This window comes from Melozone crissalis, unplaced genomic scaffold (assembly GCF_028551555.1).
Source record: "Melozone crissalis strain CALT ecotype California unplaced genomic scaffold, PUWL_Pcris_2 ptg000027l_1, whole genome shotgun sequence".
Taxonomy (NCBI): domain Eukaryota; kingdom Metazoa; phylum Chordata; class Aves; order Passeriformes; family Passerellidae; genus Melozone; species Melozone crissalis.
This window is the reverse complement of record NW_026535805.1, coordinates 4,801,102-4,828,110: the sequence shown is the minus strand read 5'-3', so window position 1 is coordinate 4,828,110 and position 27,009 is coordinate 4,801,102. Positions and strand designations below refer to the sequence as shown.

The 27,009-nt window shown below is 41.8% G+C and overlaps 1 protein-coding gene across 1 annotated transcript; it reads left to right on the top strand.

Annotated features, from left to right (window-relative positions):
- Positions 1–13,344: 13,344 nt before the first annotated feature.
- Positions 13,345–21,627, top strand: ATF3 (activating transcription factor 3). Its single transcript, XM_054280051.1, has 4 exons — positions 13,345–13,434; positions 17,859–18,102; positions 19,003–19,110; positions 20,040–21,627. Exons 2-4 carry the CDS (start codon positions 17,863–17,865, stop codon positions 20,235–20,237), a joined length of 546 nt encoding a protein of 181 aa, XP_054136026.1. The 5' UTR covers positions 13,345–13,434; positions 17,859–17,862; the 3' UTR covers positions 20,238–21,627.
- The last annotated feature ends 5,382 nt before the right edge of the window (positions 21,628–27,009 follow it).

The following is a 27,009-nucleotide window of genomic DNA, read 5'->3' as shown; positions in this document are numbered from 1 at the left end:
CTTGGAGATTCTCTGTTTTCTCTGCTATGATTTTCGTGCTGCATGTCAATGGGCAAACTCTGTTTCCTTCAGTTTGACCAACTCTTACTTACTGAGGGATGGCTTGGTGGAGATGGCATTCCAGATGCTACTACAATGACCAGCATGAATGTATTTAACAGTGTTGATAAAATCAGCCAGCAGAACCCAAACAAAACATAAACAGACCAATCCATGCCCTATCAACAGAAATACATTCTCACAGCAAAATTTAGCAGTCTTAAATTTAATCTGATTTGCTATAAGCTCATCCAGGACTGCAGTTTTATAACTACAAACATCCACCTCCACAGCATGCAGTGCCACTGGATTTACATCTGGTTTTTATTTAGCAATATCCCTAACTATCAAAGCTCAGGTGGCTAAAATGTATTCCAGTATTATCAGAGCAGGTTCCTGTACTTCAGGTGTTATTCCTTAGAGTAACACAACAGGAGATATTTGTAACACAGTTCTGCTCAGCTCCATACCTACCTGGAGTCTCCTAATAAAGCAGCCTTGAAAGCAGCACCTCTGCAACACTCTGCATTTCTGCCTCTTCCTTTCCCACTTGGCTCTAGAAGCATTGTCTTCTTTTAACGATGTTCAGAGCAGCTGTACCCATGCACCACTTTTTTTCTTCTTGGGGGAACTACCATGTATTTGTAACTTTTATTTCACATTCTGCAGTGAACGTACAACCTGTGCAAATTCCAAGTATTTAACCTTTGTTCCTTGTCAAAGCTTTGCAAATTAACTTAAAATAGCAGAGTGGAATAGGCACCAAGGGGCATTTTCTGGAAGTAACTGATAACATCTTGCAAGTACTGCTTGCCCTTACTGGTTGGTTGGCTTTTGGTGTTAGCTTGTTGTTCAGGCTGAGCTCCCAAAACAAAACTTGCACAGACAGAAAGTCGTTATGGTTGTAGAGAGCATGTAAAAGTAAACAGGTCTATCAAGACCTGGCTTATTTTCTAAAATATAGGAAAATTAGCTGATAGTAATTTTTTGTGAGTTTTCAGGGTATATATATATTGTAACAAGGCCTAATGCTTCTGTAATGAGAATAACTATTTTGGTGATATGTTACTCTGAAGCAGCAGCAGAAAACAGTTGGAAGTACGTACCCATGCAAACAGCAATGAAAATAATTTCATCCCATTCTTACCTGGCTCTCAGTAACCCTCTCCCCAAGGGTTTATTCTGTGATGTCATGTGTCAGGTCCCTTGTGTGACTCAGTACTTTTCAGAAATATTATATATTGTAATAGTTATACTTAGAAATATTAAATATATTAATATGTGCCTCTGTTAAAATTGGTGATATATACAGATTTATTTTTATAATTTGTTTCACAGAACAACTTCTCTTGGAAAAATGAATTTATTGAGGCATAAATTTTAACACTGAAATAGCAGACCTTAGATTTTGTGCTATATTAAAGCCCCGTCCTGCTGACCCCCATGCACACACTTAAATTTAAGCATATGAGTGGTACCGAACTCCCTGTGATTACATGCACAATTAAAATTAAACATGTGTGAAACCCTTTCGGGTCAGGCTTTCCAAATTCTTTCACTTGTTTAGAGTAAAGAAAAAACCCAAACCAGTAACCACTCATTCATGTAATAAAATTGCAGTGATATTTATGTCAAGGGACTTACTGTCATTTGATAGGAAAAGTAGCTTATAAAACAAATTTTTACTCTACAAAATTAAACTCTCCAACGCTGTGATTACCTGCCTGTGTGGCTGTCTTTTCTAATGGGAAAGAGAAATTGATTATTTAACATTTTGAGTGTCAGCTGAGATGAATATGATTATTTTAGAATAAGGTGGCATGTTTCTAAGAAGAGATGATTTTTTTTGATGTGTACATTTCATTCTTCTGTCAACATGAGTTGAATGTTTTCAGAAAAACTCTGAACAGCATTTAATTTGGTATGGAAATATGCATTTTGTTTACACGTGGTACTGAGCTTTGCTAAATCACTCATTAAAGTGTTCACATGGTAGCTCTGTCTCATTGCAAGTTCAAAATAGATGGTTGTGAAAGTATTGAGACTTTCTGCTCTCTGAACATTTCCCCACCTCTTTATAAAAGAGAATTGTCCCTGGTCGTGGTGCACTCAGATCATCACAGCAGAAGACAAATTGGTTTCTCACCCCTTGTTAATAATTGCTGTTCTTAACTGTATAGTGCAAACTAACAGGAGAGGCTCAGGGGCCAATAGAGTTCCTGGAAAACAGCCACCCAAAATCCAGTCACAGCAATACCTACAATACTCTACATCCCCTGTCTTACATAACTTGATTCTCAGCTGGAAGACTTCAGCCCCTGATTTGGGAAGTGGCTCCAAATCAGCCAGCAAGGTGTGCAGGGAGCAGCTCAGCCTCCCCAGCACGAGGTGGGTAACTTTTCCCTCCTGTGGTAGGGAGGCATCTCTGTCCTCTCGAGAGACACAGACCTGAGATCCCTGCCTGTGCCTTGGCCACTTCTTTTCAGTTTGGCAAGGCATCACTTGTAAGTGCTTGCAAGAAGGAAGGATGGAGGTGGTGCTGCTTCCTTGAAGCATCCAACAGGGATATGTAAAAGCCAGGTACAATTCCAATGGCTGCCTGACAAGGTTTAATCTCTTACTCCCATTGATCTGGGAGGTTACCTGAGCTGTCAGGCTCAAAATGGGGACAGGAACACCCTCCATGTTCCTTGCTGAGGCCATACAGAAAATAGAGAGGGGGCTGTTGGTTCAGGAGGAGGAGACTCTTCTCACTCCCAGGGCTGCTCCATTTTACACAAGTGTTTTTTAGGAGCAGAAACATAGCCCTGTTCTCAATTCTTCAAAGTGCCTGAAAAGGCACCTGGTCTTTGAAAGGCATTATTAGACCATGCACTTGCTCACTCCCCCTGCATAGGATAGGCACGACCAGGAAATACACACTTTGGGGGACCTAGGGGAAGATTTAATATCAGGAACCCACTGGACATGGTCCTGAGGAAGGCTCCTAACTGGGTAGCAGATGTATTTGAGCACCCATGCAGAAATGGTGTGGCTATGTTCTTCACTCGGGGTTCACTAAATGTGGTGGTGTTCACAGGGGTCTCAGGACAAGAGAAGAGAGACGAGAATCTTGACTCCATGTTTCAGAATGCTGATTTATTATTTTATGATATATATTATATTAAAAGAAAATTATATATTAAAACTTACTAAAATAATATAAGAAAGGATTTCATCAGAAGGCTTGAAAGGAATAGAAAGGAATGAATAATAAAATCTTGTGACTGACAAGAGAGTCTGAGACAGCAGGACTGGGATTGGCTATTAATTAAAAACAACCACATGAGACCAATCAAATATGTACCTGTTGCATACCACAGCAGCAGATAATAATTGTTTTTCTTTTCCTCTGAGGCTTCTCAGCTTCTGGGGAGAAAAATCATGGCAAAGGGATTTTTTGGAATATATCATGGTGACAAAAAGGAACCTTAAGTGCACAGGAACATAAAGGCTGCTTATTGCAGCACATTTGGGGTCTGGGTACCAGGATGTTTAATAGCTCTGGGAAAGGGTTTTGTGTAATGGATCTTGGATTTGCTTGCCTTGGGTTACTACAGCTAGTCCATTCTAAAGCTCCCATTCTGATCCATCACAGGAGAGTTTGAAAAGGAGGAGGAGGAGGAGTCTCTTTGGAAGAGCTCACAGAAGGAATATTTCCAGTGTAAAACAAACAAACTATAAATATTCCAGTATAAGGAAAGGATTTGTACAGGGTGAATTTTGAGATGTGCTCCAAAAATATGCTGCTGACCTCCCACTTGACGTGATGTGTTTCCCTATTAAACTGTTATATAATTAGGGCTTGCTCTAAGCCTGCCACTGATTTCATGCTTACATCGATGGAAACGTGGCCTCACCGATCATAAAGAGAGGAAGGTACACATGTAAAATCTAAAATAATCCAGGCCCTGGTAGGAGGAAGGATAGCCTCCAGAAAATGCTTATCTCTCCTGCCTTGCAGGATATTTAGATGTCTTATCACATAATGTATATGGATGTTAGGCCAAAGGTCTTTGAGAAGTTGGACTCAAAGCTCAGCTCTTCATGGCTGCAGGTGAACTGCAGCTGAGGTGGAGTCCAGGAATTCACATAAGGAAGTGAAAAGGGAACTGGGGACAAAAGGAATTGGAATTGGGAGTTGAGGACAAAGACTCTAATACTGACCAAAGAGAGGATTTGAAAAATAGGTGATGACTCTGTTGATAGGCAATCATGTGCTAACAGCCACCATGATGATAAAAGTTGGTGACGATTATCTCATTTCATCTCATCTCATCTCCTGTGCCTGCTGAATTTCACCCACCAAGCCCCAGTGGAGCTCTGGGATGTATGCAGCAGACACTGGGAGAGGCACAGAGGGCTCTTGGCTGGGGTAGATCATAGGAGAAGGGTGATCACAACCCCCTGGGTTTGCTAAGAGACCTTCTAGGGCAGGCACATACACAGCTAAGACTCAAGGAATAGATTTTGTCAGGAAAGCAAAGGATGCTGAAGTCCCTCTGTTACACAGGAATGAGTTTAGAGAGAAGATCCATTGGAGCTCTGTCGTACCAATACCCTGGGAAGGAACACCCATGAAGGAGGAGAAGCTGCATCTGTGTTCTGGGACAGGACTATGGCCAGGAATGATGCTTTTACAGCACCTGATTTATTTTTAAAAATATGCTCAACAGACATTTTAGAACACAAAAATATATATTGAATATATGTTCAATATATCTTTGAACATATATTGAACATATGATATATTGAATATATGTTCAATATATCTTTGAACATATATTCAAGTTAGTGATGAAATCAACAAAACCTACAAATGCTTAGGCACCTGCGTGAATATTTTAAGTATATGGAACATTTATGGAAAAAATTTATTTCTATATTACATTACATTATTTATAACAATAAAACATATTATATTATATTATATTATATTATATTATATTATATTATATATTAGTTTTATTATATTAATTATAGTGACCTTTAATAATTGTAAACCAACCCCCAGCAATCTGAGTCCAAGTTCAATGCCCCTGCTCTGCAAAGAAAGCAGTGTGCACCTCACACTTGCAGTGAGAGACCTTTTTTCCTGCAAGTACTCACTGCATAATGTGGCTGATTTACAGCCTGGGTTCAAGAGATTGCACAGACCACTAAGGAAAATTTGGAGAAGATTTTGGAGCCTAAACATCCCCTTTTGCACAAAGCACAAGTCACCTGTGTAAAAAGACCTGGTGAACTGAAGTGTTGCCTGCTAAATAACACGTTCTCTCCACGTCATGCAGATTCTTTAATCACAAAACAAATCATCAAAAAAAAATATAAAGCTAGACCATCCCAAGTCAAATCTTTGGGTGATGAAATTAAATTAGTTATGCCACTTTATATCTGCAGGGGATCTGTGGCTTGTTTTGGGTACTCTGTCATATCTGTACTTTCTGTTCCAGCCACGATGCTGATGATTTATCTGACATTTTTTTCTGATACAATGTAGAGCATCTTGGCTTATGCAAGGGCAAGAAATATTTCTTCACTTACAAGGAAACCACCTTCCCCTTCAGAACATCTCTTCAAAATGGGATGGTAGAGCATGTTTTCCTTTGATCAGCTTTGAATTTATGAGGGAAAAAAACCTCAATAAATTAAATAGCATTTAACTACACTTTCCCTTTGTGGGAAAAAAAAATCAAGATCTACTAAAATTCTAAACATTTAGGTTTTTTCGAAAAATAATAGTAATTATTCTTCTTCAAAGATCTGCAATTAATTAATTAATCAGCCCATGCGTTTAAGAAAATGTCCCTCTAACAAGAGACCACAATATTAGACTCTGCCAGGTGATCTCATCCCAAATGTGTTAGAATAACTATAATTTCACAGAAATAAGAAATAATATTTATAGAGGCTATTTATGTGAGATCTTTGTTAATAGCAAGTCTTAAGTTAGGCAAGGCTTTTGAACAGAGAATATTTAGCCATGTATTTAATTGCTGTGCTGAATCTGGGCTTCTGTTTGGCAGTTGAAATATTGTCATCATTTTTAGAGCTCAATATAAAACTCTTGTATATATAATAAAAATCTTGTATATATAATAAAAACACACCAAGAATCTTTACTGGGGCTGCTAAATGCTACTGCCATGCACACATTCAGTAGTAAGAATACATAATAATGCATCAAGAAAGCAAAAAATAGGGCCTATAAGAGTGCTAATTAAATTAGAAATGAAAATAAAATACAGCAGCCTTATCCATTATATCCATTTGGGAATCTCAGCTACTTTACCCTAAAGAATAAAATGTTATCCATTTCAGCAGACTGGGAAACAGAACAAAAGGAAGATCATCAGGTTATTTCACAAAGATGGTGAATAAGGAGCCCTCTCATTTCCCAGCTCTCCTGATGTTATTTCCAGTGTAGGGCTAAAGCCCAGCTCCACAGAAGGAGGGTGTGCATGGTGAAAATAAATTCCCATTTCTTCCCCACTCAGCCATCTAACCTGCAATGTGGAGTCATCTAACCAGGCTTGGGCTTAGTTTTTAAAAAAGTAAAAAAACCCATCAGCAAGAACAGTGAGTCTGGAGAGACAGACCTGAGTTAGGTTCTCACATCTGTCTGTGTGGGGTGAAACTTGTGCCTCCTCTTTCTGAGGCAAAATGATCTCAGCACACTCTGATCATCTGTGCTGCCTGGGGACTCTCACTCTGCATGTCTCCCACTCAGTCTCTCCTGTCCTGCAGTTTCGAGCCGATTAGGCAGGAAACCAGATGGTGCCTGACTTTTCAGCCCTGTGCTGAGGACATGCCCTGGGCCAGGGGCATCCTGCAGTCTGCTTTTCTCTCTCTGTAGCTATTCTGCTTCTAACCTGGACATGGGGCATCCTGCAGTCTGCTTTTCTCTCTCTGTGACCATTCTGCTTCTAACCTGGACATGGGGCATCCTGCAGTCTGCTTTTCTCTCTCTGTGACCATTCTGCTTCTAACCTGGACATGGGGCATCCTGCAGTCTGCTTTTCTCTCTCTGTGACCATTCTGCTTCTGACAGTCACTTCAGAGAAGGTGGACCCTACCCCAGCATGGGTAGTATTCCCCACTGGACTGGCATCACCTGGGAAGCCCAGGTGGGTGTAGGGGCACCCCACATCTTCCCTGTTGCTGGGGCTGCCTCAGCAGCAGCCTCACAGAGCAATCAGGGTCCGGGTTCAGGGGGTGCTTTTGTGGCTGCAATCAGGGCAGTCTCTTTTTAAAGCTGTGTGCAGCTCTATTGCTTTAATTTTATTTACACTTTGTTCTCATTATCTGGGCAAGTTACTGTACAGTCAAAGCCAAAACAGCAAACCCAGGAAGATAAGAGGCTGAATGGACGTTATGATCATTCATGTGCTCCTTTCATGGCAAGGCACATGTAAAGTAGGTGAGAGGACAAATGATAAGCACAGTGAAAGCTGCAGTGGCAGCCTTGCTTCTGTCTTCTATAGGTTGCAATCTGTGCCATACAGTGTTTTTATTTGAAATGCTGTTTATGTAGGAATCAATGTTTAATAATTAAAATTGTAATTATTATGACAAATTGTAATTTACATATTTACCAGACAGATGAAAAGAGCTGTTCAGAGTGTCATAAATGATATTAAATTCCAGAGTATTCTGTATATGCGTGCACAGTTCCAAGGACAATCAATAGGAAGAGCTGGATTTTATAAGGGGTATGTGTGTGTGTGTGTTTGTATTTGTGTGCAGCAGCATGATTAATTCCATAATGTGACAAAAATGCCTGTAACTTAGCACAGTAAAAATAGATATATTCTCTTTCTTACTTCCTCTCATCCTTGGTGTTCACCTGGAAGACAACAAGGACACAAACCATAATTACATTAGTCCACCCAAGGGAAGCATACGCCTTCAGGAAATAATTCCTACACTTTCTTCCAGGTTACTTCAGGAGGAGAGTTTTGTATGCTGAGAGCCAGTGTGACTAAATGCTGATTTTTCATAGTCCCTGGGGGCTAAATTTATCTCTCACTGAAGTCAATGGGAATCTTTCCATTGACATAATTACCAGTTGGATCAGATCTTAATACTTTCATTAGTGATCATTTCTTTACGTGTGAAGACATTGATGAAGTTCAGAATGAGCCTGTGACTGATCTCAAACAAAATCTGGGATGCTTTGTCAAGGTGGAAAGGATGGGGAGAGGGAGAGGAAGGGCAGGATCTGTGAACAAGCAGTGTTCTTGCCATGGAATGGAAGGGACTATAAAGGCACTGTAGGAGACACAATTTGCACCTGCCTGGGGGCAGTTAATATACCTGACCTGTTCTTTCGCTTGTTCAGTGAAGCCAAGGAGTTTGCTGTGTTCAGTCTGGTTTAAGATGTGATTCTTCCATACGTGGGACTTTTTTTTTGTTGTTGTTGTTTATTGCCTGGATGTATCCAAAGAGAACAAATTTTAATTGCAGGTTATTGTGCTTTGCCAGCTTGTCAGCTGGTGCACAAAGTCCATCTAATAAAAAAAAAAAAAAAGGCCTTGAAAACTTTCAGGAAAAGGGAACTAAAGATATACTTGTCTGGGCCAGTGTCAGGGCTGTCTCTCACTTAGAGAGGATGGATGTTTGTAGAACTTGCACCTCCACCCCACAGTTCTGAAACTCTGCCTATAACAATGGCTGACAACCTTCTGGAACTTCAATTTAGTAAAGTTGCACTAAAATTCGTGATAATGTTGTGCCCCAGAATCTGATCCTGAAATGTACATGTTGTACCCAGTGGTAATTTTGTTATTATCAGTGCCTTCATCTCCCTTCATTAAGGGAGAAGCAAAAATGAAAATGACAGAAAGCAAAAGAGAAATCAAAAATTACTCATTTAAATTTAGGAAGCTTCCAGGCAGAACCAGAAGGATTAATGGGGAAAAAAAAATTCTAGGAAAAAAGGAACAGAAAAAAGGGGACTGATGAATTCCAAGGACACAGGGAGGGAAAAGAGAGAAGTGAGAAGAGTGGAAACAAGGAAGTGGCAAAATAAAAGGAGAAGCTGCTGTTTTAAAGAAATGGGAAATGTAACTTATGGAATCAAAGCAAAAGAGACCAGGAAATGGAATTTTTGAAAGGACAGAATAAATGAAGAGTAAATGGAATTAGAGGGATTGTGATGGAGAAGGCAGTAAGGAAAGAAAGGTAAGCTGTGGGGAGAAAAACAAAAAGCAAAACAATTTTATCTTCAGCGTTAAAGAATAAAAGCTGTTAAAACAGAGCACCTATTTCTCTCCACAAAATATATGCTCATCTTCTCATCTGCTTGAGAGGTATTAAAAGTAAGAGAGTGACAGGGTTTGCCACACAGTCTCAGTGAGAGTCAATTCTCTAACCCTGTGGTTTTTAACTCCCATTTTTGGACCTTTTAGATCCATAGAGATCCAACCCTTCCAGAGTGAATTTTGTCCTTGCTCCTGGAGGCTTGGAGGTTTTTCATTCACTTTTTGGAGAAAGCCTTGGAAGCAGCCCACAGATGCTCAGAGAATCCCCAGACAGCTGCTGAAAAACTCTGGGCTGGGTGGAGGTGCTGCTGCTCCTTCTGCTGCTGGCTGCTCCCATGGTTCCAGCAGTACCAACCCACGTGCTGGAAAAACTAGTCCCAGGTTTCAGCCCTGGTGTTAGCCCAGTCAGATGGGAAAATCATCTCAAAATTAGTGCATGTTTTGGTGAACAGGAGAGTCCTGCCACATAGATTCAGACCTGAATGTACCACATAGCAAAAATTATGATGAAGGTTAGTTCCCATCACAGAAGTAGAGAGGAATATTTCAGGCAGAGTCAGAAAACCTGATTATGTCCAGATTTTACCATGTGATAACTCTGAATTATGGAAACCTATTTCTCTTATATGTGCTGTGCAGGGAAAGATTTGTCTTGTCGGGGTTACAGTAATTTCAAAACTGTAAACAATTCAAACCACAAAACACACAGAGAGGCAGGTTTTACTCATGTTATCACTACACATTTGATTTATTTACATCTCATAATATTTTCATCAGACTGAACAGGTTTAATGGAACTGTGTGACCAGAAATCAACCCAGGATCTGGATGATACATGGAGATTTTATTTGTGTTGCTCTGACTGATGTCCTGCAGTAGCATAAATGTTAGGACATGAGAAAGTTTCTGCTGTGAGACGGGGGGTCTGTTCCTCTGTCTGATGGTGTCTGTAGCTCTTTTTAGTATTAAGACATATTTTCATTTTAATCAAATATCCACAGTGTGTGAAGTAGTGTCAAGGGATGTGGAGGCAGGACTTGGTTAGAAAGAGATGGAAGAAATAATTCTTTTCTCCACACTGGAGACTGCAGGAGGGCTGCAAGGACCACACCATGGGGTGGTATTCAGCCTGATTTCTCTGCAGAGGGAAGGGAACCCTGTGCCCATCAGTCTGGGTGATGGGCTGTGTACCTGGCTTAAGGGAAACAGAAGTTAAGAACATGGATGTTACCTCTGTCAAAAAAATGCTGTTGCAGGGGATCTGTCCCCTGCAGTTTGTGAGGAAAGAGAGACATGGATTGGAAAAGGACTGGTAAATGTTCAGGGGGAGGCAAATGAAAGACATTTTATGAGACAGAAAATTAAACTGGCAAGAACATCAGAGCATCTGGTGGCTGTACTGGGTGCTACTTTAACTTCCCGATAGTCTTAATTTTTCATTTATTTTTTTTAACTGGGATGTGATCCAACTGAGATTAACTAAACTTTGGTTTCAAAAGGGATCTGGATAAAACCTATATGACACAATGGAGCTGGGTTTATTTTTCACTATGGTTTCATTTTCTTTTTTCACTGAAGAGTTTCAAGCCAGGACATGTTTCAGTGGCCTAATCTCAAATGCGCACAGGAACAGTTTCTCTGTTTGCTTTGCAGGGAGGAGCTGCCTCACTTCAGGAGAGGTTCAAGAATGAACACAACTGCTTTGCTGTCAGATTTTAGTGCTGGCTGCAGCTCATGGGCAGTAATGGGACCAGCACTGTGTAGCAAACAAGCAGATGTCAGTGACCATCCACAACTGGATAACATCGCTTGGATTCCCAAGGTACTTGGAAGGAGAGAGCTGCTTTTTTTTCCATTATTCGGCAACACTGCTCTGTTTAGCTGAAAACACTCTAAATACATTCCCACTTCTGATACAGCTACCTAAATAAATAAGGACAGACAGTTACTAAATTTCTGTCATAATTGCAGCAGGCACCTGTTCTTGGCCACTAAAACCGAGGTTGCTAACACATTTCCACAGTGCTTAAAATTTTCCAACCAACTATCTTTTGGGAAGAAATTTTCCACATTTGGCTTCTGCTTGAGAGGATTTTTTTTTTCTTCTAGGCTTGAGAAAAACGGTGCCAGCTGTCCTTGAGCACAGCATGAATTATAAAATTGTGCCTCTGAAGTAAAAAAGACTTATTAGGGTGTACCAAGGTGAAATAAAAAGCTTGCTCTAGACCCTTCAAGAGCAAAGTTTTTGCTTGGCATTACACTTGACATTGATTTATCTAGATTAATAAAAATGCAGCAATAACTATGTTTTGATAGAGCTAAGAATGGTTTATCTATAGGTGAGTGAAAAAGAAAAAAAGCTCGCAGCTCACAGGAGCTGTAGGTGGAGAGCTGCCAGGTAGGTCAGAGGAGTTCTCTGCTGCACTCACAAAATGCACTTCTTTGTTTGCAGAGAACTGGGTGCGACTGCACCTTCCACGGGAGGGAAACCCACGTCACTGCTCCAGGCTCCCTCCTTTCCCACCACATCTGTACTTTTCTTTCCAGAGCAGGTACCTGAATGTGAAATAGGAGGGTTAATTTTGCTAATTCACTGGCACTTGGACATTAAAAAACCCTAAGTTTACTGCTCAGACTGTGTGGCCAATATTATATCTATCTATCTATATCTATCTATCTATCTATCTATATACACACACACATATACATCCATACAACCACATGCACACAGAAGGGAGATACAGAGGGACTTTCAAATTACTATTCCCAATTCTACTAATTCTGTAAACTACTATTCTACTACTAATCTGTATTCGTGACAAAACACTCCAAGTAATTAACATATCCCAACCACTCCAGACTTACTACCTATTATCAAAACTGGCATATTGAACATTATAAAATTCTTCGGCTTAATAACAAGTTTGCATGTGTTATAAATGAATTATTATTGCAGTGGATAATCCCATGCATCTGTCTTTGTAAGCTTTCTGTGTCTCCCCCAGCTAAAGTTTTTTTTGGTGTTTTGTTTTTGTTTTTTTTGAGTTTTTTAACATCATATTTTCTAGCACTTTGAAGATTGTTAGAAGGTAATTTCTATCTGTTAACAAACCAGAAGGGAAAAAAAGAACTAAACAAAAGTCCCTTTACCACAGCCACAACCATATTTCCCTCTGTGCTGTAGGAATCCCCTGTTTTTTTCATAAGATCATAAGGAAATCGCATGCTGCTGTGTTTTAAGAAAAGTTTTTAAAAATACCCTAACAAAACAAACAAAAACCCCAAACAGTGCTATTTTTAGCTTTCTATAATTTAATTAAACGGGTCTTTCCTCCTCAGAGTAAAAAACCGAAGCTTTCTCCTTTATGTGAAATGAACTTTTTGCTGTCATCTAAAGTAGAGGGAGGAGGAGGAGGGAGAATGGTGGAAACGGGGGAGGCAGGGGGGCACGAACGTTTTTATTTTCCTCTAGAGAAAGATCGCTTTTCAGTCCTTTCGAAAAATACACAATTGCCACTTTTTTTGCCCTCTTTTTCTTTTCTTTTTTTTTTTTTTTTTTTTTTGTTTTGTTTTGGTTTTTGTTTTTTTTTGTCGCTAGAGGGACTTTGATTTATTGTCAGAAGCAAAATGGCCCGGGGAAACTCCCGGAGTCTTAACAAAAATAAATAAATAAATAAATAAATAGAGGGGGGAGTGGTGAAGGGGGAAGGCGAAGGGGTCAGTCGGGGTGCCGAGGGATGCTGCTGCTCGGCCCGGCTCGGCGCGGTGGTGCCGTGCCGTGCCGTGCCGAGCCGTGCCGTGCCGTGCCGTGCCGGCGGGGAAGCCTTGCATCACCGCCCCGGCCCGCTTCCCTCCTCCCTCTCTTTCGGAGAGGCTATTAATAGCATGACATCAGCCAGGGACTCGCCGCCAGAGTAAATACCAGCGCTGCCCGCTCGGCTATAAAAGGGGGGTGATGCAACCCGGGCGAGCGGCAGAGGCGCGGGGAGCCGAGGGAGCCGCTCTCCCGCGGGAGGCGGCGGAGCAGCGCGGAGCGCAGCGCGCCGGGGCTGCCGAGCCCCTTCCCTCCTGCCGGGACAGCGGCGGCACCAAGGTAGGTGCGAGCGGGACAGGGGCGGCCGGGACTGGGGGACTGAGCTCCGGGAGGCTGTCCCGCCGCCGAGGGATGGATGGAGGGAGGGATGGAGGGAGGGAGGGATGCCCGCCGGGGGACCCGCGCCGCGCCGCCGGCAAAAGTTTCGCCGCCGCGGGCGAAGTCTGGCGCGGCGGTGCCGCCGCCTGCCGCGAGCTCCGGGAGAGCCCCGGCCCCGCCGAGCTCCGCCGGAGCCCCGCGGCCGCCCGGCCCCGTCCCGGCGCACACATCTGGGGGAACCCCCTGCCCGGGCTGCCGCCAGATGTGAGCGCCGGGACAGCCCGCCCGGACCCCGCTGTCCCCGGCCGGCAGCGCCGCTCGGCACCGCGCGGTGGCTGCCGCGGCGGGAACGCAGCAGCCCCGGAGCCGCGGGATGCCCGAACGGAGCGGGGACACGGCAGCCCCGGGATGCCCGAGCGGAGCGGGGACACGGCAGCCCTGGAGCCGCGGGATGCCCGAGCGGAGCGGGGACACGGCAGCCCCGGGATGCCCGAGCGGAGCGGGGACACGGTAGCCCCGGGATGCCCGAGCGGAGCGGGTTGCCCGGCGCTGGGGGCAGGCGGCGGCGGCACCGCCGGGACAGGCACGGGGGAGCCGCGGCGGGACAGCCCGGGCCGTGACAAACCCGCACTGCCGCGGGCAGAGTTGTCTCTGATATTCCCGTAAACCGAGCGGGAACTTGTCGTGACAGCCGGGGATATCCGCTCTCCTTTCGGCGCCGGTGTCCCCCCTTGGCGTGGGGTAGATCAGTTGCTGAACTGTTACCTAAGCAAATCAGGCGCGACACAACGGACAGCTTCTTTCAGAGAACGGGTTTCCTGTTGGAAATCGATTTTCCTCCTAGTAACAGCGCTTGAGAAACTGAAAGGCAGCCGAGAAAATGCCTCGGGAGCGATGTGGGATGTCAGAAAGCTTAAGGTCAACTAGCGTGCACAGAGGTTGTGAACTGTAATTGCTCTTAATGCTGTTTAAGATTAACCTCAGTGGTTATCAAGGTTTATTGCATCAGCACCAGAGGAAAAGGAATTCGTATGAAGAAATAAAACCAAGAAGCACAGTCAGCCATCTGCTGTTAAGCAAGAAAAAAACTAAAAGTAGTCACTTTCAATATTGAAATTAAACAAGCATATCCTTAAATAATGGAGGAGCACAGCTAGGAAGCCTGTTCAGATTTTAAAATCTTGGCAGAGGAGATGTAAAAGCTCATTGTAGATGAAAAGAATCATCTTCAAAACAACAAACAAAAAGCAGGGGGAGAACGAATGAATGGAGTTGTTTGAACCTACCTGAATAGGGAGGGTAAAACTGTTGAGAATTCCAGAAGTGAGGCTAAAGCAATGAAGCATTAACCGAGCCCGGGAACAAGCTGTGCCGGGAGCAGGGCAGGGCTCAGAAGTGTTCAGCACCTCCAGTGGCAGCAACTGCAGGACATGTGCGTGGTCTGACACAGTAAACAGAGATTGTAGCAGAGAGGCCACCACGGAATCACGCTCTAAGGCTTGATACTCTTATTCCTACTGCTTCCCCAGCCTTCCCAAACCCAGAGGAAATGAGATAGTGTTCTGCATGGCTTTGGTACAAAGGGACAAATTGCACAAAAATTGGGACAAGAAAGGGCAACTTGTTGCATTTTTTTTTTTAATAGTGAAATCTAGTTTTCCTATTTGTAAAACATTTCTGAAAGCAGATTTGTTCCTCAGAAACTGCCAAACATCTAGCTTGTTGGAGCAATTAGAGTTGCATTTCAGGATGGTTGGGAGGGCAGTGAGCTGTCTGGGCAGGAGAGCAGCCAGCTCCTTTGGTCGAGGACACTTTCTCTGCTCTGGGCACCTGGCCACTCCTCTGTTACACACTAGTGACAGGAGGGTGAGAGGACCTGAAGCCATTGCAGTAGGGTTTGGTGGTGTTTGTGGTGCACTTAGCACTAACCACTAGAAATCCACAATTAACACAATTTCTCAGGCACATTCTTGGTTTCCTCTGGCGCTGCTGCTGACCTTAATTAAAAGTTCACCTAAACTGAAAAATAATTGAATAAACCAGCAGAGCTTGAAAATTATTAGCCCAACTAATTATCTTGGAAGCTGGAAAAACAGTTTTACTGCTACTTTAAGAATCCTGGTTGGATTGAATTATACAGAATTAACTTTGTTGAACGAAGCCATCATCAGCATTCAAGGACACTGAGTCAGTGAAAATAACTGAAATTTCTGCTGGCAGTGAGGGGTTCAGTGTCATCTGGAATTAGCCTGTTTAAATTAGTTGTATGGTTGAATGTTGGTAAACGGTAAATAATACTGGGAGGACTTCATCTGGAAATTAATAGGGCCATTTCTGACTTGCTGGAAAAGAGTAACTGCTAGCTTTCTGAGATTATAGGATTAAACTGTATCAGTACTTTAAATGTGACTCATGAGCAGGGGCTTTCTGAAGAGAATTACATAAATTTCCCAAGGTCTTTCTGAATAACAAATTGTTCCAAATAATTTCCCCATCTTGAATAACTACGGGTGAAATCCTGGCCCATTGAGGTCAACAGAAAAAGTCCTTTTGATTTCCCTGGGGTCAGGATTTCACCCTGAGACTCTGGGAAATGTTCAGCTCTTCTGTGGTCACTGAGAGAGGAAGAAGTGAGGAAGACTGCAGTTGGACCTGATATTTTCCAGCAACAGGCAATTCACACTCCTGTGATTTTTGTGTTTGCCTCACAGCCATGAACCGGGTTCTATTCTCATTTGCACCAGTGTGGATCTACAGTGTATTTTTAGATATCTCTGAGCAAATTCTATCTTCTTCTCAAGGCACATGACCCCAAACATTTCTTGCTGGGTTCCAGAAGTAACGTACGAGGAACTGTGCAGTTCTGGATTGACCATGTGGAAATTTAGCTTACCCACACTGCTACCCTGAGGCAGCTGTTTGCTTACCTGCACCAAGTTAATTACAATTGACTTTCCTGTAATTATTGTGGTTGTAATCCAGAGTAGATAATTACATACTGTAGTTATCTATACCACTATTAAAAAAAAAACCACCAAAACAACAACAACAAAACCAAAAATCTTTGCACCAAAGACAGCTGGAAAACCAACATAGTAAAATCCAATTTAACACAAGTCACTTTGTGAACCAGGGAAGTATTACAATCTGTTTTCCTGTGGATTTGCACCTTTTGTCCCTTGGACCATACACAAAAGGTGCTCAGTTTTCTTCCAGACCTCTTATCTCACCTCTGCTGGGTGAGAGATGGGCTGTGGCTTGCAGGGATGTGTGCATCAGCAAACCCACTGAGTTTGGCTGACTGACTGCTGAGTTTTGCCTCTTCCTCCCTCAGTGGGGCCACCAGTTTTCACAGAGCACATGGGGCCTCTCTCCCTTCAAAACTGGCTAAAAATAACTAATAAGAATGACTAAAAAGAGAAAAGTAGAGAGCACTGTTGGATAGGTTTATTTTCTTCAGAAATCCACTAGAAATGAGCTTTCTCCACACGTTTACATTTACATAATTCCCCTAAAGACTCCTCAATCACACTGTTTTATGTCAGCAGAAGATCCAGCCATAAATATTTAAGAATTTCAAGCCTCTCGTAGAGGGCACATAAGGACAGTTTCGAATTTTACAAGAGCAAAGGAATGAAAGAAACGGCTTCACATTTTTCATGAGTCAATCCCTCCAACTCAGCCTGTGCTGTGGAGCCACAGAGCATGTAGAGACTTTTGCCTTTGTGTCAGTTCTTATTGTTAACTATTTTCCAGGGGTTTATAGCCAAATGTACAGCTGTGTGTAAAATTGAGTGTGATAACTTTGTGACAGATCCTGTTGTGGTTTGCAAGTTTCAGCTTCTGGTAAAAGAACCTGAAACTCATTGAGCTAAGTGTAGCTGAGAACAAGGTTTGTTCTGTCCATTTGAAGCTGGAATTTGTGGTGATATAGCTCTGAAGATGAAGATACTCTAACTCTCCTACTATGCTTTAAATAATAGTACTACTTATTTGCTTTCTTATTTTTGTTCTTATTTTCTTTCTCTTCCTATTCACTCAATTCTCATTTGCCACACACTACCAGTTTAAAACTTAACAGTGTACATACTTGCACTCAATTTTTTAAATACTAAGTTTCAGAAAGACCTAGAAATTGTGTCTCATGTGTTGATACTATTCTTACTTTTAAATACTAACTTTGACTTAACATAAATTTGAAGGATTTTTGAGTTCCAAATTCTTAACTGCTTGTCTCTTTTGAGGGATTGGGATAGACTAGGAATGGGGACTGAAGCAATGTAATTACAGAATTATTCACAGTATGAAATATATCTCTAAGAGATGTTGTTTGCCTTTCTAAAGTTGTTGAAAGACTATCAATATTATCTCTTTTTCTCTTTCAGCAAAATGATGGTCCAACACTCAGGCCAGGTATCTGCATTAGAAGTCAGCGCCTCCGCAATTGTTCCCACTTTGTCCCCTGCAGGGTCACTGGGGTTTGATGATTTCACAAATTTAACCCCCCTGGTGAAGGAGGAACTGAGGTTTGCCATTCAGAACAAGCGTCAGTTCCACAGGATGACTTCCACTTTGGACACAGTGACTGTTTCTGAAAGGCCAATTGAAACATCAATGCTGAAAACAGAGGTAAGGCTCTTTAAACAGAATTTTGGTGTGAATGATTAATTCTCTAACAGAGTTTTGCCACAAGACCACTAACTGTATTAACTATAGACAACCCCCTGTACCATACTTGTTTCCTCTTAAGCCAGCTGCTTGGCTTTCTGTTGGGTGCTTCAGGCAAACCCTCTGGTATTTCTCATAGTTGGATATTTGATTTTCAATTATGGACTACAGACAATGTTTTACAGTGCTTAGAGCAAGTGCTAATCTGGTTTCCCTGCCCAGTGGTGGCTGGACTTGGAATAAGTCACTACTGAAGTTCTGTTTGCCAGAGGACAGTCCAGCAGAACCCGTGGGGGTTAAGGCATGGACCTGCTATGTCCACACTAGATTTTTGCTTAAAGATGACACTATCTATGAAAAACATTGCTCTTTGAAAGTGGAGAAATAGCTTTGGTCGAGGAAAGAGTTACACCTTGGTCTGAGTTTCCTCAGGAAACAGAAGGAAGTGTGACAGTGTGCCCTTTTTGGTGCTGCCTTTAATTCACTCACTTCTGGCTGCCTCACTCATGACACATCCTCCATGTGCTCCCTGTGCCCCTCCTCCTTTTCCTCCCTGGGAAATGGAGGAGACACAGAGGTGTGGGAGCCCGGGGAGACATTCAGTGAGTTTTTTGAGTACCACTGATTTTAATGAGCAATCATATAGATTACACACAACCCCCCTCCAGTCAGGTTTTTATTGACAATTCTAATGAAGTTCCTGCCCTTCTACAAGGTCAGAATCACATTTTTGTGTAACTCATGATGTGAGCACTGACAGCACTTTCCATGTCGATTTTAAAAATCCAGAAGTTATCAAAATACAGTTTTCTCCTGTTTACAGCATCTTATGCATTGTGTGTATCTGTTTTTGTGGGACAGTTTTCTCCTGAAGAGGATGAAAGAAAAAAGAGAAGAAGGGAAAGGAATAAAATTGCCGCGGCAAAGTGCCGAAACAAAAAGAAGGAAAAAACAGAATGTTTGCAAAAAGTAAGTGACTGGATTGAATTGTTCCAAATCTGTCATCCTGCCCGGATCCAAACAGATAGCATAGGGTATTGTCATAGTAGGAAGTCAGAAAGGTGTCCCCCAAAACTCTGTAAACCCTTAGAAACATTAGTTATGAAAAATAAACATGCCATATATTAAATCCAAACCTGGTTGATACTGGCATAAAGTGAAAGCATGGTAGGAGTGAGAAGAGATTGCTGTTTCAGTGACCAATCTTGTCTATGGGGATAATGTTAATTTGAATGTGTACACTGCATACAAAAAGAAGTAAGATCATGTTTCATAAAATATTCACCTACAAGTAATTTCTGACTTCTTTATGAACAGAGTGGTGTGGAAGCTTGAATTCTCTGTCCTAGGAGCCCAGGCACATCTTCACCTCCTGTGCTGTGATATAAAACTGTATTTCAGTAGCACCAAGCCTGTGTATCTAGGTATACAGGCCTGTATATTCCTATATCTAGGGGTAGGGGAAAAAAGCTGTGTTTGCACTTTGCTAGCTTAACATGGGTTTATAGATATGTGAGCTGATGCTCCGGGGAGTTAAGAAGCAGCGTAGATAATTTTGGGTCAATTTTTGACCCAAAAAGCTCAGAATAATTTTGCAGAAGATAGCAATAATGCTTTGGGTATCTGTCACTGTAAGTGAATACAAGTTTGAATTTTGCTTTTCAACTTCCATTACATTCTCTAGAGGCCAAATGAGGTAACTCTCAATCTGGTTTTCAGGCCATTACTGACAGGGGAATGTACAGTTTCATCGTTTCAGCGCACTAAGTACATGTGATTCCTTTCTCTGCCAGCCATACCCTTTCCCACCCATAAAATACAACAACTATAAGAAAAAAAACCCAATGACTTACTATTTGAACTTCTGAGTGTCAAATTGTGTGCGTGCTTTGTGCTAGGAATCGGAGAAGCTGGAGACGATCAATGCGGAGCTGAAAGCCCAGATTGAGGAGCTGAAGAACGAGAAGCAGCATTTGATATACATGCTCAACCTGCACAGGCCCACCTGCATAGTCCGTGCACAGAACGGGAGGACACCTGAGGATGAAAGAAATCTTTTTATTCAACAGATCAAAGAAGGCACATTGCAAGGTTAAGTGATATGGCAAACGTGGAGATATTTAAAATGTTTTTAACAGCTACCAGAATCCGTGGGGGAGTCTGACATAAAGTGTAGGATTCTATTAGTCAAGAGCCTTTAGGAAGGGCAGATTGCCCTCATGAGTGGAAAGAATAATTTTGGCTTGACAGCGATCCTTGCCCTTGGAAGATCTGGTCTCAATCAAACTGAGGAGCCTTCTGCCTCCAATGTAGGGTTTGCACCTGTCATACTTGCTGTTCCTAGGAGCTACAGACAACAGCTTCTGAAGTTTTAGCTCTGCTAGCATGCAGTATGTGCACTCACAGGTTTGTGCTAGAACACTAGGACTTCCAGCCATGCACGGGGTACAGACAGCTCTGCTGGATGGACACTGCTCTTCCTTGTTGCTGGTGGGGAAAGAGGACTGAGTACTTTTGAATTTCCAGGAGGATGGTTTCTGGCAGAATGTACTGATGTGTAATGTTGCATTCTAACCTAACACACACACACACACACAAAAACCCCTGTAGTTCCAACCAAGCTTTGTCATATTTTTCACGACGCTCATGTGCGTTTTTCTGTGACTCATCTCAGTGACTGAATTTGAAGGGTCTAGTAAGTGTGACAAAGAAAAGTTCCTTGCAGAACATCTAGGTAGCCTAGCTTGTATTTTATGAGCTATCACTCCAGATACTACCCCCTGGGGACAATTCAATTTTTCCTTGAATTGCTGAAGAGCAGCTTGTACCGTCACTTACTGACTTGGTGACTTGAGCCCACTGAATTGGAAAGAAGGAACTAACTGTGCATGGGGTATTGATAGAGGTTTTGCTCAAGTAAAGAAATGCAGGAGTGAATCCCAGACTCCTGAGCCTTGAAAAAAATAAATATTTTTTAAAATTCATCTAGGATCTAATCCTATAAGCCTTAATTCATGCTATTACCCCTCAGTCACAGAAGAGGTTCCATGGATGTCAGTGGGTCTGCTCATGCAGATAGCTCTTACAGGCATAAGAGCTTGGCAAAGATTTTTCCATCCTGGTCAGGATTACTTCCTTTTGCCAGGTGACTCAGAGGGAAAAGTTATGATTGTAGCTACTTTTGTTTTACATTTGAGTGGCAACTACAGTCAATCTAAAGTGTTATTTAGAATCTAAAGGAGGCAAGAGTTTTGATGTAGTGAATAATTGTTTAATTTTTTATTAAATACTAACCATGGATGTTTTTGAACTGGTAGAAGAGCTGCTGGACAAAACAGTTGGAGCTATGAGTGTTGGAATTCTGATGTTTCTGTGAAATTCTCAGATTGTTTATTTCTATAAAATATACCCTTACATTTTTTTTTTGTAAAAGAAAGTATTATCCTTATTTATCACTAATATCATAATGAGTAGAGCTAATAAATACTGCGAGCAAGATAAAACTGAAAACACAAGTGTTGGGCTGTCTTTTATCTCTTGGTGTTTAATATTATATATTCCTAAACTTCACCAGTTGTACTTGAGACACCACTATTAAAAACACTTATCCTTCATCTTTTTTGAAGATGAGGCACTGAGTGTCCTGAATGATTGGGTGCAGATAATATGCCTTTCAAAATTTTATACCTCTACCAGTGGTGTCTGACTGTTCAATGCCACAATCTAAACAAAGCAAAATACAAGTGGAGCTTACAGTGCATAATATTTTACACCAGTTCTGCAGTGTTGAAATTGTGTGTTTGTTCTAAAGGCTAAACTTGAAGATACCTCAGCCATGAGCTTCTTACCCTGCAGGTCTCGAATAAGTCCATCACATGTTGTACCTGGTCCTCATATGATTGTTATATTCTGCAACAGAACTACTTAGTACCATTTCCTAAGATCTGGATGTATTGTAATGTCCTGTATCACATGTTAAGGGTATGTGCTTCATGTATCTGAACAGTGAATGTATTACAAAGATGACATTCTAGGTCCAATTCTGTCTTAAGAATCCATGATCTTGCTGTATATTGGAAGGAGGTTCTATTGACTTCAGTGAGAGTTTTCTCATGTCCTGTGAGCAGAGTTTGGAGCCTCTGTGGCAACTTCTCTGGTTTAAAGGGCAAGTTCTACATGTAATTGGGCCAGCTGTTTACCAGACAACAGATCTACACGGAGTGTGTACAATAAACTTGTCAAAGTATGTTCATTATTTGACTTCTGTAATGGGGAAATACAAAACCGAGGCATCGCCCCAGTTTCGTACACCTTGCCTTTGCTTTTTGCCTCTCAAATACCAGCAGACAGGGCTGTTTGTCTCATGATTCGTTATAAAGTGTTACCACAGAGACTGTAATGACAGAATTCATGTGTCTCCCTTAGGGAATTTGTATGGTTCCTTTAACCATATCACCGGTGACGCAGGCGTCATGCTTTTGTTGCTTGCTCTTATTTACTCGGCATGCCAAATGTTAATATGGTACCACTACTATTGTCAGAAGAGAATCTATTTTTATTTCTTTACATGTGCAGTCATAGCTGCTCTGTATTCCTTCTGTGTGTGTGTGTGTGTGTGTGTGCGTGCTCCTGCACGCTGCTCTGGAAATGATGGTACTCAGGGTCACTTGACTGTGCCCAGGAAAAGAGTGTTTGAACAGCCACACAGTATGTTGCATGAGTTTTCTCAAAGTAAACTTTATTCAGGAGAACCCTTAAAATGCATTAAAAAGCAGTTTGTTTTCTATCCTCAAGTTTGTTTTGATACTTTAATAAAAAAGAATTAATATATATTTATTCACGTGTCATTTAATTCATTCTGGGTGTCAAAGTCCAAGAGCAGCTTCATTCTCTTGAAACAACACTGAGATATTAAAAAGCAAACACTCTTTATGGGTTTGCAACAATGAGCATCTTATAAGGTGAAACTGGTACTGTTCACTGCTTGTCGAGGTGTAAACAAAATTTTGTTGTTGCAAGGTTGATTGTGAATTCCAGGCCAACTTCTTATTCGTGGCTTAGAGCTTAGATTAAAGGACTGGAAAATAGAACTCCTAAATATTTGCTAACCTGATAGGAAAGGTTAGGAACCACCAACCACCTGATAGTTATTTCAACTTTCTGGTTCCCTAATAAATTTAATGCTTTTGCTACTCTGAAGCCTTAACATTTCTAGATTGTTTTCTACAATTACATGGAAGACACTAAGGAAGTATGGCATGATTAGGGCTTTGGTTTTTTCTCTGTGTCTGTGTATTGGTGTGTCTGGGGAGAAACATGAACAAAATGTTCTCTCCTGCTTTTCCAAAACTGAGTATCTACACACCCAGACAGAAGTCCCTGTGTTTTGACAGCCGGTGATGTGGACACAACTTTTGGCTTCAATCCATTGCAAGCAGTCATAACTTGTAACACAGAGGCCAGATAGAAGGCCAGGAGCTCCAGGGATCAGGAAATCCATTGCTCTATTGCAAAATCCAGTTAAAAATATCATCTGGAGGGAAGATCTAGGCTACTCTGAGCTTGGCAATGTTGAATATTTACTTTCCTTATTGGTCCATCCATTTACAGTTGTGCAGTCCCCATAAGTACATTCACCCTTTCATGCATTCTCCTATAGCTGCTGTCAAACTCTGCTTTTGAGTACCCAGTTCAACACTAAATTGGCTAACTTAAAAATCACCTGCCTGCCCTGGTTTAGAGAACCTTACCAACAAAATTAGGGCTATGATTTCCTGAACTGGTATTTTGTAATTTTTTTAATGGTATGAGTTGAAAGCATGAAACCATCATTGGTCTCTGACATATTCCTAATAGCATAGTTGGTATTCCTCGAGAAATTATATGCCACATCTTCTCCTCAGGTCTTGTTCCAGATGCTAAATCTCTCTCTCCAGGCCCATGCAGACCTCAAAGCATGCTGGGCTTCACACTGAACTTTGACAAGGAGCATCTTCTGTTTCTTTTCTACCTCTTTCCCTGATATAAATGAATAAATAGCAATATTAAAGGTAGGTAGAGACAATGATTTATACAAGGCTGAAAATGTTTAATGAAACTGAATGGCAACAAATTGAAATTTACAATAACTTTTCTATCTGGGTCCATTAGAATTGGAAGTTATTGATTAAAAGGATAGCTTTGCTAAAGAATCTGGATAATTTATGAGTAATGAAAAGCATACAACCGTTTGTCACTAGCAAAAGAGTTTTGAAAGTAAAATCTACTTCATCTTAGGAAATTCTCAAATCCAGGGTGATGACTGTACCTCACATCCATTTTCCTTGGTGGTTTTGGTTTCCCTGCCTCCTCCCCTCCAGCACAGTTCTTGTCTAGGTGCAAGCTTCACTCACGCTGGTCATTGCCAGGTTTCCGTGTTTGCCCAGTGCCCCCAGCTGGAGACCTTGGGAATCATCCCGGGATTAAATGTGCAATGATATTAATTAACATAATTACTTTCTAACGGTCTTCATTAGTTTGTAATTACACCAATAGAATATTTTCATTTCTATAATAGATGCCATTCCTTTTTAAGTGTAGTTAAGATAATGAGTGACAATAATTTTTAAGAATCCTGTTATTTAAAATTCATTTCCTTAATGGACACTGAGTCAGAACTGCTGACTCCAGGGATAAAAATAGTTATTTGCTAATTTTCAGTGCTGTTAGATCTTCAAAGCCATCACAATTAAAAAGAGAATACACTGGAATCTATTCTTATATATAGCATCAGTTCTGGCTGCAAATATTTACTATTGCTGACAGAGATCCATTAACAAAAAAACCCCAGCCTAATGATTTTCAGACCCCAATGTAAATGTACTAGAGCTGACATGCAAAAAAAATCATTAGATCTATGAAATGAATAAATGGAAAATGGAAACAAACCGAGAGTTAAAGCTGGAATACTTCTCCTCCTTTGAGAATTTAACATCTTTATATTTCTAGACTCCACCAGAATAATTGGTGCATGACCATGCCCGCTGGATGGGAATGCCCAGGCAGCAAATAGCAGTGAGGAGTAGCAATGTTTTATATCAGCCAGCTGAGAGCTGGGCACACCCAGTGATGACAGCAGGAAACCCAGCCCAGGCTGGTGGGTGCCAGCCCTGGGTGAGCTCTCTGGGGCTGGGGCTGCCCCCGAGGGGGCTCAGCCAGAGCCAGCTGGGCCCTGGTGCTGCTGCCCAGGTTAGCACGGCACGTAGCTCCTGCATTCCTGCTGGCAGCCCCCCAGCCCCCTCCCAGGGCCCACCCAGCCCTGCTCTCTCCCTGCAGCCCTGATCAAAAGCAGCTGTCCAAGGAAGAATAGGAGCAGGGCGAGCATGCTTCTCCTGGGTGCTTTCCCACACCAACTATTTTCAGCTGGTGAGTCACACGAGCTTTCCATGAATTCTTTAGGTAGTACCCTTCCACAGATCTTCCTGTCAAGTGTTTTCACCAGTTTCTCATCCACAGTACCAGCATCTGCAGCAACTTCTGACAGCAGGTTCCATAGGGCTATCACCACTTAGAAGAAGAAACTTCTTGTTTGACCCTGTCCCCAGTAACTCTGCTTCTCCTAGCCTAAGCAGCCTTTTTTCTTCTTCTTCTTTTTATTTTTGGCAGCCATTTTACATCCTTGATTATTCCTCTTACCCAGTTTTTTCTGGGAAAATTGTGACTTTTCCTAGGACAAAAGAAACCCTTTCCCTAACCATTCCCTCACCCTTAAACATAAAAGAACTGCAACTACATTAATAGTGTTCAAGTTGTGGCCAAGCCATGGATTGATACAGAAGGATCTTGATGTTCACTGTCCCTTTCCTAAGAACTCCAGAAAAGAGGTTTGCAGTCTTGATGACTGCCCAGCATCCAGTCCCACACAATGCAACAATCTGTCATTATCCCAAAATCTCCTTCCTGAGTAGCAATGATAAACTCGGCCCAACTCTTTATACACGATGCTAGGACTGATTTTTCCCATATACACTGCCTCATGTTTACTTGCATTGAGTTTTATCTGCCTGTTTTTTTTCCAAAATGTAAATATAAAGTCTTCCTTCCAGTCTTCAGAAACTGCCTTTCTCCTGTCTGTCCTGAGTAAAGTTGCACCATCATCAACCTTGCTACTTTACTCACGCTCCTACCAGATCATTTATGAAAGTGTTGGGCTCTGCAGGTCCCAGTAAAGTTTCCTGTGGAGCATCACTGGATGAGCTGCCCCTCATGGGAGAGTTCATAGCTTAGTTTTACTCTTTTTTCTACCTTTTAAACACATATATGCATTTTGTCTATTCATAACTATTCAGTTTCTTGAAGTAATTACTTGTTGAGTGAATTTACTGAAACCTCTTAAGAGTTGTCATAAAATGCACCTATTGAACATCCCGGATCCACATATCTGCCAACTCTTTCCAAGAACAGCAGATGTGCCTGTAAGCCTGAATTAAATGTTATAAAATCCATTCTGACTCTCTTCAAGTATTTCTCTAGGTACCTACTAATTGATAGTTCCTTTATCTTAATTCCCATTAACTTGCCTGTTCAGATTACAGGCCTATAGTTCCTTGGATTCTCCTGGAACCTTTAAGAAAGTTTGGTGGCATATTTGCCACACTCCAGTCCTCAGACACCAACAAAGATTAGGCCAGAGTGACAGTGAGAGTGTTAGGCATTATTTTTAGTATTTCAGCAATTATCTTTTTCCATTTTGTTTGAGCCTTTTACTGAAAACTCATTAGGTTAGTGCTGATTCTTCTGAAAAACTCAACCTATAGTCACTTCAGTGTCAGACAGATGCTCTGCTTGTGTTCTTCACTTTGTCCTGTCCTGGAGAGGGTTCTAGCTGGG